This window comes from Calonectris borealis, chromosome 6 (genome assembly GCF_964195595.1).
Source record: "Calonectris borealis chromosome 6, bCalBor7.hap1.2, whole genome shotgun sequence".
Lineage (NCBI taxonomy): Eukaryota > Metazoa > Chordata > Aves > Procellariiformes > Procellariidae > Calonectris > Calonectris borealis.
This window is the reverse complement of record NC_134317.1, coordinates 38906900-38922184: the sequence shown is the minus strand read 5'-3', so window position 1 is coordinate 38922184 and position 15285 is coordinate 38906900. Positions and strand designations below refer to the sequence as shown.

The following is a 15285-nucleotide window of genomic DNA, read 5'->3' as shown; positions in this document are numbered from 1 at the left end:
GATTTAGCTCCAGTAATTATCCCAGTGGCTTGAGTAAAAACACTGCTTTTCCAGAAGAAGTTTGAGTTTGTTTTTACAGTTCTTTTAAGTTAGCTGTGGCAAACTACTTGACAACTTTAGTGGGAAAAAAACACCAGTCAGTTTCTTTAAATAAACAAACTCAGTTAATGGTAGGATACTAGTGGAAGTCGCATACTAAAATATTGCATTGCATTGTCTCTGTTGCTTAAACTTAATGGATATTAACATCATTTGTTGAGTGGTATTGTTATGTCATTCATTTATTTAATATGTAGATTGAGTAAAGTTTGCTGATACCAGTGATGAATTTAGCATAATGAATTTAAGGTAATCACAATGTCAAGTACCAGGAGGCATATCTTTTGTGTTAGAAAATACCTATTTGTAAACAGCAGTAAGAGTGACCTAACTATACTATACTGACACAGCTATATTTATAGAATAGCTTGAATAAAAGAAATCTAAACTACTCGGTTGGTTTTTTGGGCAGTGAGTTGATACTTAGCTGGTCATTGCTAGATGGTGTTTTATTAGATTCCAATTGTTAGCAAACGATATTCGTGGAAGCTTGTGGGAGGAAGTGTGGTGTAAGAATTTGGATTCTTGCTGGTACAGTTACTGGAATTCTTTACAAATCTGTAATCTGCATTAACTGATATAGTTTGGTAGTTTCTCCAGCTCTGGGTTTTATAATACAGAACAGAAAACTAGCTTAGTCTGGGAATAGCCAGTGAATATAGATCGTGCTGGTTTGGGCAAGTTCTGTAGTTACACAAATAAGCTGATGTGAAACTGGATGGATATAATCAGATATCTTCTGAAAGCAACTGAGATGCTTGCAACATGAGGCAGAGCAGCTGTCAAAAATGTTCTTGTGCAAATGTGGTTATCTTTATTTTTGGACTAACCAGCATTTTGTCTTCACAGCAGCTATACTTCTGAATGGAAGTGGCTTGCAGACAGAGCTAGAATTGGCAGCCGTTGGACATGGCTTCAAGCCCAGATTTCAGAACTAGAATACAAAATCCAACAACTAACTGACCTTCACAGGCAGATACGTGCCACCAAGGTATTGTCTGTAAGCTCATAAACGGGCTTTTCAAATAATCTTTTGACAGTGTTTCTTGTAATATTTATTTATTTGGTTCCTTCTTGTTGTTGTTGTTGTTGTTGTTTGTTTTGCCCTAGAGTTCTTGTATCCGCGCAGGCTATCGCATGCAAAGGTTAATGAGAAAGACATCGGGAGCTAAAAACTATTGTGCCCTAGAGGCATCAGTACAGGACTGGGAGTCGGGAACTCTTACCTTCCTATCTGTGATAGTTAGTGACTTTGTTAGTGACTTTCAGGGGCCCAGCACAAGGTACTGCATTTATCACAGTAGTTTTTCCCTCTGCAGAAGAGGCAAGATTTGGTTTTCAGGTGCAGTGGTTGGTTATTCATTTTGGTGTTGTGGGGTTTCAGGGTGGGTTTTTTTGTTATTTACAGTGCATGTTTATTCTGAGGATTAGCTAGTTAATGTTTGTACAGCACTTTGAACAGGTCAAGGATTAATTATTACTAAAATTCCAATGTGTGTAACTCATGGACTAGTTTTTGTAAATCGAACTGGCTAGACAGTGGGAAAGTCACATTCCTAAAACATTAATAATCTATCTATCAATTTAATGGGTTCCCCAGGTCATTCTCCTATGCAAGAAGCCAAAACCTGTGATAATTCTGGTGGTGTGATAGTGAGAGGTTTTAGAGGAGGGCTCTTTGATTCTCTGTTGATGAGCCTCATGTAGGTTGTCTGATCTATGCTGGGGTCAGATAAGCACAGATGGAGAGGAGCCAGAAGATGCTTTAGACTTTATGTGACTGACCTAGAGGGAGTTAAAAAGGAGAGGGCAAATCACCCCAGAGAGCATTTCTGTCTGATGACATAATGAAAAAATATTCCCTCTTCTCCTTTCGCCCTCAAAGCCCTTCTTTTCTTATCCAGCTTTGTCTCTCCTGCTCACAACTTTTCCCCAGTCAGGTTTTTCTTTAAAAAATAATTGAAGAGCCTTTGTTTGTGGGTCTGTCCTGCCCCTATGCCCATGGAAGTGAAAGGAGATTTTGCGTTTTGGTGAAGGGTGAGAATGCCCATGTTTTAGTGTTGTCCTAAATAGCAGGTACTTGCACACTGTTACACCCAAAAGCTATCGGCCTTTAGGGTGGCGTAAGTCTCATGAGCTGCAGAACACAGAGAAATAAATAACAGAGAAATGAGAGAAAGAAAATTCTTTTAGTCATGCATTTTCTTCACATTAGGTGGTATGTTGGCTTGGAGCCTAGTCATCTTCCTGGTGGAGATCTTTAGTGACATTCCTTTTTGCAAACTTCATGCCCCTTTTACCAGCTGTGGTATTCAGTATTTTGCATTGTGTCCCATAGTGAAGGTAGACTCGTGTTTTCTTCGGCTGTGACGTTTTTGTATACGTGTTTGTAGTATACCAGTGCAGCAGCTACGGAAGGACACATGGGCTGGTAGAAGAGCTCTTTGTTTTAATTTAGTGGCTGCAAAGTAGTTACACAATATCATTAGAATTTGTATGCAGTGTTTAATGGTTTCAGAGTGTTTTTCGTGTGTTTTGAGTGGAAAAAAATGTGATTTATAGCCAGTGAACAATGATTTCAAGCAAAATGCCACTCCTCTAACAGCATAATGCAATGGGAGGGGAGATGGTTAACTTGTGGGCAGTTTCCTGCCCTACTACATTGTGTCTTCTCATCTCTATGCACACAGAAGTAGCAGCTCTGGGCCTTTGAGAGTTCTTCCATTTAAAAAAATGTATATCTGCAAAACAAAACAATTCCATTTAAGGAGGGCGGGGGGAGGAGGGAGTTCATTGTAAAAACCTACTGGTTATACTTACAATTCCTATATAGTCAGTATTAATCTTCTAATTCTTTACTTTTCCTCTTTTCTTCTGTGCCTTACAATTCCTATATAGTCAGTATTAATCTTCTAATTCTTTACTCTTCCTCTTTTCTTCTGTGCCTATTCCATCTCTCCCTTTTCATACACTCTGTCAATTTTCTCCTCCTTTTTCTGCTTTCCTCTTTTGGTGCTTGTCAACAGGATTTGGCAACTTAAAAAAATAAAATTCTAGTGGGGGGGGGAGTGTCCACCCCTCTTTTCACCTCTTTTTCTGTGTGTCTTCTGATTCCTCTGACTTCAGAATTTGTGTTTTAGACTTCTGTGGGTTTTTTTTTTTGCTTTCTTTGTGGTTGTGTCCTATGATTCTTTTACTAAAAAGACTCTAAATCTATTGAGCTAGCTTGTAGAAATTAGATCTATACTTGAATTTCCTTGAACGCACTGCCTACTTTGTAAGTGCTGTTCGTCTACAGGTTGTAGTATGATACTGCCTGGATTCGTTTCTATCTGCTGTAAATGGAAAAGCACAGATGATGAGCTACTACCTGATAATGAATGTGGAAAGTCTAGTGTTGACTTCATGGAAATTCAGAATCTCTGTGACCCTTTTGGGCACTAAAGCAAGTTTTCAAGCATCTACGTTTGTTTTCAGAGAATATTTTTGTTCTAAGCTTTGAATTTATAACTCAAACAGGGGCATAAGTTAGAGACACAATGAGAACAGGACAGTTTCACATTTTCTCCTAGTCTCCTCTTTGAAGTCTCTATGAGACGTGCTTTCATGTTTTAGGGCAAGTTGCTGCTGAGTAGGAGTCAAGGTGTAAGACTACAGGATCCTTAATTTTCCACAGCCACGACCTAAATTAAGTCTGTCTTGCTAAAACAAATAATATAGGGGTTCCTTGTGTTCACATGATGACAATCTTCCCTTGCATTTTAGTGGAATATTCTCACTAGAAAGAAAAATTTGAGGCAGTGTAATTGAATGGTCCCATTCTTTCAATATCTGCTGGATATTTGAGTAGCAGTCAGTACTTAAAAGCAAGTAACTTCTTTCCCTTTCTTTTTGGAAAAAGCCTGCAGAGGTTTGATAGCCTTTTCTGAGTATTAAATTTGTTTGCTCAAGATAATGACAAATTAAGGGACTATTTGAGGAACTGGTTTTGCCTGTTACAAAGTTATTTTTGCTTATTATTTTGTTTAACATTTTAAGTTGTTAAAACAAACCAACTGCGATGTTACCTAGGATTGTATTTGACACTTTTATTTTTCTAATCTGTCATGTGGAAAACACAATGGGGGTATTCTTTTCCTAGTTCCATTTATGAAACTCTGTTATTTCCCTACCATATAAAGTTATATTTTTCTTATTAAGTAACATTCTAGAACCATGTCTGATACCACATTTGTGCAGATTGTCTTGAAAAGCAATGAGATTGTTAGAATATTTAAGATAGTTACCTCTGTAATTATGAAACTCTAAAAATGCTCACCTTCAAAAAAATAGATTATTAAATTGTAAAAGGCTTTTGTTTTGAATTGTATCTGTCTCTGCTACATAAAAAATAACAACCTTGATGTTTTGCTTAGAACATGGATAGGAATAAGAAAAATAGAGCACTTTAAAATGCCTCTGCAAAATTTATTGACTGCAAAGACTATAACCAACTTCAAATCAAAGGGTGGTTGTTTCTTACAGAAAAACCTCTTAAATCAGCGGGCAAATGATTATGTAGTTGCTCTAATAAGTATGAATTTCTGATTTGAATTTTGGCACAGATGTTTAAGCAGTGGTATAACACTAGAGTGATTGCTGTTGTAAGGAGTAGCATAAATGGTGCAGCTTTTCATTAATGAAAATACCTACTATTTCTATATTTTAGCTGTTAAGTGTATTTAAAATGTAGTTTAAGTGCTCCAAAGAGTGACTGGGAGGATTTAAGGGGATGTGCCAGGTTCGACTGCCCCTTAAAAATGATTTAGGAGGGTTAATCCGTTGTCAACCAACTGTGTTCAATTGCTGTTGTCTAGGGGATGGTGATCTTAGAAGAATTCCCATTTCCAAAAGACATTTTGAAGAAGCAAATACAATTGACAGACCAAGAAGCTTTATTAAACGCCACAGGGAATTCGCAAGCTGCCGTTGAGAGACAGGATTCTTTGCCGGAGCATGACTTTGAAATGTCACCCAGCAGTCCTACCCTGCTTTTACGAAACATAGAAAAACAGGTAAAGTAAAATAAGAACTGAACGGTCAGTGGAGCCAAATGATTTACTTCAGAAATAGGGCAGGTTCCATGGTGATGGCTTCCAAAAAGGAAGATATTTCGCAGTCCTGAGAGTGGGTGCTGATGAATTGAAGGGCTTAAATAACTACATTGTACACCAGGTTTACAAATTAACCTTTTATTTCTGACGTGTCTGTGTTACCGCTTTGTTTCCATCAAAGCGGCCACATAACCACTCCTAATAGCTATCCACAAACCTGCCTCCTTTATAGTTAGGTTCAATGTAGACTTGCCACAGATGGTTTCAGGAAGTACTTATGTGAGATGAAAGAGTACAGCTGAAGATGGAGGTATGTTGCACTTGAAACAACAGAAAAAGCCCCAACTCAATGTAACTGTTGGTCTGCCTTTTCAGGCGTCACAGGACTCCAGTTAGGAGCTGAGGAATTCCAGGTACTTAACAGGCATAGCGTAGGCGTAGCTGTGAGCAGAGTTTCGGTTCATGTCTTCAAAACAGTCCTTTCCAAGGTTAATTCCAGGAAATACGATATAGACTCCAGCAGGGTTTTCTTTTGCTAGAAAGTACATAAAGAATGTGGTAGGGTCACATTGCTGGAGGAGATACAGGAAATTTGTTTTCAAGATAAATTTATGCAGTTAGCGTAAAGCAAACCTGACAAAGGCAATATGGTGCATTAATATGTTGCTCTGCTGCTGTACATAAATTCTTGGTCATACACACGTTTTTAAATGGGGTAAAAGTAGCTTTAGGTACTAATGCCTGTTCCTGAATCTCTGTGCCAATTTTTCTTATTTGATAGTCATACTTTCCTGTTCTTAAAATGCTTCCCCTGTTTGATAGATCTTATCCACAACAGACAGGAGTGAGGAAGCAATGAAACAGGAAATTTATATGCGCAGTGCTGGCAATTGCACAAGGTAAACCAATGAGCATTTTTAGAAGGTGGTGAATGTCCCCTCTTTAAGTGATTACTTGGAGAATTAAATGCGCTTTTTAATTTGACAATTAAACTAATAGTAGTGTGTTTCCTGGTCCCTAAGTAGCTACAAACAGAGGTCCAAGAACTTTGATGATCTGGAAATTACTTGGAAGTAAAGGTGTTCTTCATTTAGCGCATCTCACAGATTACATCAGATTTCTTCCCTTTACACCACAAAAAGCTTTGGGGTTTGATTTGCTTTTTGGCTATCAGTTCTGTAAATCAACCTTAACTCTGAAGGTCTGAGTTTCTTCTTGTTCAGTGTCAGGAGTAGCAATGCTGTAGGCTGAAGTACATCCACAGATATTCCCACAGAATTCTTCAGTCCTATGTTAAAGTATTTCTTTGTTAAAAGTAGATAATTTTACTTGTGAACAAAAAAAATTCATAAAGAATACAAAATGACTGAGCCTGGCAATTTTTATTAATACTGTTTTCAAGTTCTTTTCATAGCTATGCTATGTTTTAAAAACATGTATGTTTTTCCTTGCGTTTTAGAAGTCTGCCATTGTTTTGGTGCTTTTATATTCACTAGAGACTTTGCTCCTTACAGATTGAATTCTGTTGAGATTTTAAAATCAATCTGCTAAATATTTTACTGGCATCTTGTTTGCATTGTCCAGACCTTTTATAATTGACTTGCTATTTCTGTGCTTTGATATCCATCCCTGAATATTTTATTCTGACATGAAATTTTTATCCGACTGCATCACTTAAACATTAACATGAAAGACATGAGTTGTAATAAAATGGAAAATAATTTTTTCTGCCTCTTTCTGCATAAATGGTAGTGCCTCAAAATGTAAAGAAAAACTTACTGGGTAGCCTTTAGCAATTCTTGGTTTAAGCAGTCTTAGTTCTGAATGAAAATCCTGCAAAATAATTTAAAAGTTTTAAAAAAATTGTATGCCATTTCAGATACATTTCATTTCTGTTTAGTGTGCAGCACACAGTTTCCTCTAAGAAAGCTACGTTTATTGTCAGAATAACCTTTAAGTTTTGACATTTAAAACAAAAAAATCATTGTGAAATGTTATCTGGAGTCAGTCCACAACTCATTGCTTTATAAGGAGTAATTTTTAGTCTTAACAAATTAGATGCATTTGTTTTGGGGCAGTTCTGAAAGTCCGGGTTTTGGTGGGGTGGGGGCTTCTTGTTGCTATTTTTGAGGATACCAGAAGATTTTAACCATTCCGTCTGTAGTTACAATAGTCCTCCTGTAGTTACGCTTCGTTTTGTAAAAACACCTTTGTCAAACTATAGTGACCAATGAAGAGGATTCTTTTAACAAGAAAAATACTTCGAGTGAACAAAATGTACAATGAGTAAACAGCAGACTTTTTCTTTTTCCCTGTTGAAATGCTTGTTGAATGGCCAGTTAGCAGCTCTGGGCTGCAGCTGTTGTAACATCAGCTGTAAAGTGTTGTGGTTTCTTTTGCCTCTTTAAAAACCTTTGTTTAAAATACTAAAATCACTAATGTGTTTTGCGTACTACTTATTCAAATGTATAAACAATGTCCTTGGCTGGTTGTTCAGGGTTGTGTTCGTTTTTTGTGTTTGGTTGTTTTTTTGGGGTTTTTTGGTATAGTTGAACATAATAATTGTGAAAGAAAAAACATGCCGCTCTTGATTATTCACAAGAAGAAACTAAATACAACTATTGCATGATGTATGTGACTGGAATCCTGAGTAGGAAAACAAGAAAAACCCAGGACCTTTAGCTGTTCAGTCTGTATAAAAGTCTGACTACCTTTTTTTTTTTATTATTTTTTTCCAGAGTGCGCAACTGAGTGAAATCATCAGCAGCCTAATTGCTCCACTCAGTCTGTCTCCAGCTTCTTCATCTCTTTCGTCCAAGACCTGTAGGCACAGGCAGCTGGTCAATGGCATCTCCTTCAGGTAGGTGACAGTACACTAGCATTTATTTTGAAAATAACTTTTGGTAAAGTTATGTAGATGGAACCGGTAACCATTACAGTAGTAAATCAGGAAAAGAGCTACTTTCTGCAAGCTTCAAGAGAAGTCAAGTCTTGCTTGTAAGGTTGAAAGTAGTAGGCTTTTGTATTGTTCTTGAAGACATCATAAAATTATGCAGTCACTGTAAGTGCATTTAAGTACTGGGAAGATGAATATATCTGTGAAGTAATGAAAGGATACAGTAAATAACACACTACTGTTGATTGTTTCAGACTGGCATTCTGTCATCATGAGTACAACTTTATTTCTGGAAAAGCGACGAACTAGACTTTACTAGATTAGTAGAATACATAAGCAATGTCACCTGTGCCTTAGCATGGGTCAGTGTTAGTTTTTTGTGGCAGCTTCATTAATTTTAAGCACATCAGTCTTCAATACAAGGCCAAATTTCTCTCTGCCAGCTACTTTTTCAGGAATTTGGAGATAATATTTTCCCATTTGTGGTCTTTTGTTCTCGATGGATATACCTTCCAAGGATGACTGTAGCAGCTTGAAATTAATATTGTAGAAAAATGTTTCTCAGTAGTACTCCATACTTCCTGGTAATTCCATCTTTTATTCAAAGATTTTAAAATATAGTACAGACTGTAATCAGTATTAGTCTCAAAACAGCATTAAGGTAATTGACTACAGTCCTGTCTTACAAAAGACCTAGATATGTAGGATATTTCTCCTGAGATACTGGTAATGTGATTTTTGAGGATGGAGGGGTTGCTGTTATTCATAGGTTTTAATTAAGATCAGGTGGATGAAGAAAGTGTTCCTTACTAGAGCTGGGGTGTTTATGGCAGCGTCTGCAGCAGAACGTAATTCCCTGGCTCCCGGCTCCAAGAAGAGCTGGCCATGCCGTCTGTTTCAGCAGCTTTGCTGCAGAGGCTGTAGCCTCCCACAAAGAGATTATAATGAGCAGCTTGGATGGGTAGCTTCTTTAACTGCCGTCTGTTCCAAAGCGATTGTGTGCCCTAAATTTAAGGATGAAGGGGTCCTGTCACGTAGCATTCATGCTCCTGACGTATCAGTTGTTTACAAATAACGTAGGGGAAAATCAGAAGATTCCTCTGAGTTTTGGAACAAAAATAGCCCTGAAATAGGAGTTGCTAATAGAGATGGGTATGTGGAAGGAGAGAGTACTTTAGGCTGTTAGAAGGCTGTGTCTTGAATCTGTGACTTTTTCACGAAACAGATGAAGAAGGGCTCCTGCTTTTAAAAATGTTTTTAGGTGTATATGAAGTTGACTTCATGATGAGGGTCTCTAATGATGTAGTTTCAAGCCACTTCTCTTCTGATTTATCAGACACTGTCCAAAATCAGTCCTCTTTCCGTTTTATGAGAACACAATTGTTTGCTCACGGAGCGCTCTCTCTAAGGCTGGTTGTTTTCTACTCATGACCTACAAAAGCCCAAAGAAGAATGGGAAGACTTGGAAGATTTTCTCAGTGGTGTAGCTCTAAACTGGAGTTGGTGAGTTAGGTGTTGGAAGGGAATCTGATAGACTTGAGACCTTTTTAGATGTCATCTTAAAAATCAGTTAAATAGTTAATTCTAATTTTTCGCTTCTTGTGAAGTGTTTTGAAATCTGCAAATAACTGTTCATTAAAGGTGGTAATTAAGCACTATATAGAGTGGTTATCATGAGAATCCTGCAGGGAAATTCACTGCCTCCTACTTCTTGGTTTTTTGTGTGTGTTTCAGTTTTTTGTTGTATTTTGTTGTTGTAGTAGTTTTGTGTGCAATTAATTGAGACAGTTACGTACTATAGTTAACTTCATTTCCTGGTTGCTTCTCCCCTCACTCTTTCTAGAGCTCACTCTGACTGTATTAAGTACTTGAGAAAGTAGAAATAAAAATCAAATGGGAAGTAAGGTGATTTTCTGTTTTTGAAGAGGAAAGAAAAAGGGATGATAGTGATTTTTACTTAAGTAAATTCTTGAACTTAGTTGTAGGCTCATGATGTGAAATCATGGCCTTGAGTTGCGCCAAGGGAGGTTTAGATTGGATATTAGGAAAAATTTCATTACTGAAAGAGTGGTCAAGCATTGGAACAAGCTGCCCAGAGAAGTGGTTGAGTCACAATCCCTGGAAGTATTTAAAAGACGTGTAGATGTGGCGCTTAGGGACATGGTTTAGTGGGCATGGTGGTGTTGGGTTGACGGTTGGACTCGATGATCTTAGAGGTCTTTTCCAACCTTAATGATTCTATGATTCTGTATAATAGTCTATGTTTAAAGTAGGTCTAAGCGTGAGATGCTTTGAGGTTGGTAATCATGGGGTTGCAGTACAGTTGGTTACTTGGGCTATACCCAGTGGAATTGGTGGTGCATGTACGGTTGCTGGTTGATGAAATGTGGGTAACCTTGAATTGCCATTTGTCAAGGTCTAATTTCATTAGTGGCTTCCTTTTTCTATGTAGTTTTATTTTGCTCAGTTGAACCTAGATGCCAAGATTAGCCAGATGCATTGAAGGTAAATGTTCATAGAAGCAGTTCCCTAAGCTAGTGATAACCACTTTCTTATCAGGAGAGAGGAATGGAAAAGTTCATTACTTCGGTACAAATAGTGCCTGTCTGATGGCTTGCTGTGCACATGTGTATCTGTGAGTAAGGTCTCTGCTCTTTAGCTAGGCTACAGTGCAAGAAAGGCCAACCTATGAGATTTGAAAGGGGTGTTTCAGCAAATTCGTGAATTTTACGTCTGGTGATGGTTCATCTCCGCTCTTCTGTAGAATCACATGTTGAGAAACACCCAAACTAACATCAGAATAAACGGATAACTCGAACCTTGACTGGGAAGCCTGTTTGCTTCCCAAGTGGCAGGAAAACCATACTGCTGTGTACTGGAGCTCCAAGCCACAGAGCTAAGATCTCTGCTTCATCTGAAAATGGAGCTGTGCATTACTGTAAGGCACAGGAGGGTAAATAGAGCAGCTGGCAGAGACTGAAGAGAGATTACCAAAGACGAGGGTAGACAACCAGAACAAAGGCAGGAATCACAGAAGTTGAAGAGCCAGACTGAGGAGCTTTTTGTTCTAATTTACCTGTCCAAGTTGTCTTTCATGTAAGTAGGAGGTATGTGAAAGTCCAGAAGTTGGGCTTGGCACTATCTGACTTCGAGGCAGATAATTACAGAGAAAATGTTCTTGAGAATTCAGAGAAGATATTTTAAGAAAACTTTTGCATGGACTTTAAACATTGTATTTCTTTCTCAAACCTTAAAAATTCGGTGTTAGCATTAAGAATGTCTTGCTTCAGTATTTTGGGGCTTTTTCTTGGCACTTACTAATATGTTCCTTTAAATACGTTGTACCATCCCTCTTTTAATTAGCACATATTTTTTCATTGAGTCTGTGTTGCTCATTGGGATTGTTCTGATGTGTCAGAAGGACAGTTCAAATTCATGCCCATAAAGCGTTATTACCACACCAGCACAGCATGGGATGGTGTTTAATCACACTTTCATAACAAGCACTTCTATTTAATAAAATGTACTGTTAGAAGAATACTGCATGTCAAAAAAGATTGATAAATGGCCTTGTAATAAATTAATTTCCATGTTTTATTTTGTGTTATAACTTTGCTAATAAGGCTGTGACTTGCCAGATAAAGTTCATAAGAGAAAATAATTTGTGCAGATAGATGACCTCTTATGAACCAAGGCCAAAACATCTTATATACTTGCACTTCTCAGGCAGTTTGGAGTTGCAGTCAAGGTCTTCAGTATTGTAAAAATAAATGCATGCTTGAGTGCTTTTTGCAGCAAGCCTTCAGCTTTGCAGGCAGATGTTGCTAGAGCAACAAAATAAGATCAGGATAGCTATAAAAGTGAAGGGCATTCTTCCCATTGAGTCATTCCCACCCAAATGGAGGGTGTTTTGAATTCTTACCTTGTAGTGTTCCCTGTTCTGGTGAGCAGACAGGCTGTAGATTGGTGAGAGTGATCCAAGGTTGTTACACATATACGTACAGGATTTTCTTCTGCTCTTGGCTCTGGTAGGTAAGGTTGTGGAGGGATGATGCTACAACACTGAGGGGGATTTGAAAGGGATAGACTTGGGGAAATGCGGGTAAGATTGAGATTTAATGTTAAAATGAAGCTTCCCATGTGTTCACGTAGACCCTGTCACGTTGGGACTGGAGCTGAGCTTGCATTCTTCCAAATCATCTGGGTCTAACCAGCTTCTAGGTCTTAAAGACAGACAAACAGGCTAGGCTTTCCCTAGAGCTCTATTGGAGAGCTCTATTGGCATGTCCCTGGAAGTGAAGTTTAATGGCCTTGTCTCGGTTAAACTAAGTGTGCAGAGTTCCTAATTTTGATACAAATGCTTCACAGTGAGTTGCAACCCCTACGCTGAGTGGACGCTGGTTTGTAAAGCTTTACTTAAGTTTCAGTTCTTGAGCAAAACTAGAAAATCTCAAAAGTATTAGGGCAGGACTCTAAGTCTCCTTCGTGTTAGCCCGACTGCTGTCTTGAATGGAATGTAAATTTGTAGGGAAATTTTAACTGTAACTTAAAACTCATAGGTGTTAGAAGTGTTAGAAAGAGAGTTCTTGAATTTGGGAAAACCAAAAACCGTTATATACGTGAGGGCTTAACTTCATTTTGACATTTGTTTCCGTGAGCAGAAAAGTGAACAAGAACGATGAACTTCCTTTCATGACCTAATATAAAATTAATCAAAGAGCAAGGAAAGCACATACATGGTTTCCTGAAACAGTATGATGAAACATTTAGTGTTTATAAAATTCTCTTAGAGTTAGATCGCTAATGCTAATTGGTGTACGAAATCTTGGCCTGTGCATGTGGAGCATATTTAACTTTGTATTTCCTCCCCCCGTTAATCATGAAATTGCAGAGCTTCAGACAACAGAGAGGTATCCTCTTCAAGCAGCTGGTTGCTTGATCATCAGCACATCAAGAAAAGAAGAAGAGACAGGACAAGACTAAGATCTCTCTCCGTGGCTAATGTGAGCACGTCTGCCCGAACAAGGCCGCTTCACAGTTTCCAGAAGAGGAAGCTCTACAGAATGCACGGTGCCTGTTACTGGAATCAGCAGGTAGGCCGTCGCCTCTCTCTTCAGGAGACAAAACCAAAGAGTCCAGCTGCTAGAGTCTGCATGTGTCTTGTCTGGTATGTCAGAAGAATAGTGCATGCTGTGCTGGTTATTTGTTACGTTCAGGGAGCACATAGTATATGTGGCAGGAGTACTAGCTGTGTCAGCAGGAGCTCAGAGTTAATGAGTTGAACATAAAAATTAAAGATCGCTCAGAATCCTGCTTATCAAATCAGTTTGTTGTATGGCTATATTTAAAGCCTTTGTACAGTCTAAGAGACAACTCGAGAGCTTCCTTGGGAGGCTTGACTGCTGAGGAAACATGCTACAGTGTAAATCAGCTGCCTGCTTGTTTTCAGAATATTTATTTTAGCTACAAGAAAGTTTACACAGCTGGTGGCACATTATTTTCTCGGAAATTAAATTGCAATATCTTAATCTTGTTTCCGTTTTTGCTGTTCCTGATTAGTTATATTGCCTTTTTCATGACACTTTATGAATGCTTTAAAACTCCTACAATTTTCCGCATTACAAATGAATTAATATTTTAAAATGGGAAAAAAAACATTGTCTGTTGTGCAGGGCAAGGCATCTCTGTTCACATCTGATATTAATAGCATATTGCTGGTAAGAATATATAATGAGTTTAGCTGTGGTGCTTAAAGCAACAGTCTAATTTGGGAGCAGAGATGATGTGAACTCATTCTTTAGAGCAGTGTTAATCCCAAGTGGTTTTAATTTCTTGATTTACTTTGCCTTTTTAAAGTATGTTATATTGAGAGAAATCTCTATGTTTCCGTGGCTAACTGTCTAAGATTTACTAAGTGTACCAGTGGTCTGGAGAGAAATTTCCCCTGCAAGGATGTTGTGTGTGAGTGTGCTTATTCAGCATCCTCTGCAAAATTGCAGAAGTGTCCTAGTTTTAGCAAGGTGTTTTATTTGAAAAACTGTCCGGTTTCTTATTAGCTTGACTTCCCAGCTTCCTGGCAGTGGGGCTTAAAGACTTGGCAGCCTGCCTGGAGGGTTTGTGGGGGGGGTGGGTGGGTGGAGGGTTACAGTTCGGGAGCTCTACCTCCTAGACGCTTAGGCGTTTCATCTTCCTTGCATTAACCAAGGAGACTCTTGCTGACTTGGACTTCTTTGTTTCCCACTCAATCCAATCCATGTCCTGATAAAGAGGTTGGAGGCCTCGTTCCCCCATGGACACCTCCAATACCACAAATGCTTCTTGCAGCTGTGGAGATTGCTCCTCAGCAAGGGACTCCAGGACTTTCCCTTCCTTCTACTTAAACATGAGGGGTTTCCACTCCAGATGCAACTTCTAAATAACAGGCTCTTCTAGAAGCCTGTACCTTGCAGGCTCAAGTATCTCATATTTCTACGAGCGCTGCCTATGTCTCTGTCTTTTGAAAACTGGGCCAGAGTTAGTGCAGTTCAGAGAATAACAGTAGAAGCTCGTGAACAGAAACTTCATTTCTGCACCCTGGCAACAGGAGTTCAAAGCAGAGTTTACATTTTTATCTTCAACCAGCCATTCAGCTGAGGTGCTTTGCATGCTCGATAGTTTACCTTGACTTGTAGACTAAAAAGATAAATTTGTAGTTTACCTTTGATTGTAGACTGCAATCAAAACGTACATTTTTAAGTTACTAGTTAAGGCTTCAAAAATTGGAGCTGGTGCAACTGTGTGTCTGCTCCACGCTGTTGGCATTTCTAGTGCTGGGTTACCATATACTAACCCAGCTCCAATGTCTCTGTACCGAAAGTGCAGAGATGTCCCAAAGACAGTGTGGTAAAAACTCCTGTAGGGAATGCTGTTTACGCTTACCGCAGCTCTCGGCAAAAAAAACTGTGTTTAGACTCTGCTCTCCTCTCCACGGGGAAGTTATCCGAGAGGCCATGTGGAGAACTGCGTCATGTGCTACAGATAGATTCTGCATGTCTTCCTGAAGAAAATAAGAGGTGGTGGCAGCAATCAAGCTGTCAGCTTCAGACTTCATGTAAGTGCCAAACTCAATTAAAGTTTTCAAAATTAAGGTAAAGCAGTGAACAAAGCCTCTTACACAGCGTTGGTTAAAAGCAGAGTATCGGGGATCCTGCTGGGGAA

General features: G+C 38.7%; 1 protein-coding gene across 7 annotated transcripts in view; it reads left to right on the top strand.

The window, feature by feature from the left end:
• Positions 1-15285, top strand: part of KANSL1L (KAT8 regulatory NSL complex subunit 1 like) — a 67139-nt gene that overhangs the window by 22695 nt on the left and 29159 nt on the right. For 3 of the 7 annotated variants that reach the window (XM_075153717.1, XM_075153721.1, XM_075153715.1), the window contains exons 3-6: positions 949-1090; positions 4956-5153; positions 7931-8052; positions 12980-13181. In XM_075153717.1, the coding sequence (XP_075009818.1) occupies positions 949-1090; positions 4956-5153; positions 7931-8052; positions 12980-13181 (664 nt within the window). The remainder of the gene's footprint in view (positions 1-948; positions 1091-4955; positions 5154-7930; positions 8053-12979; positions 13182-15285) is intronic. The other 4 variants (XM_075153720.1, XM_075153718.1, XM_075153716.1 and 1 more) reach the window with 3 other exon arrangements.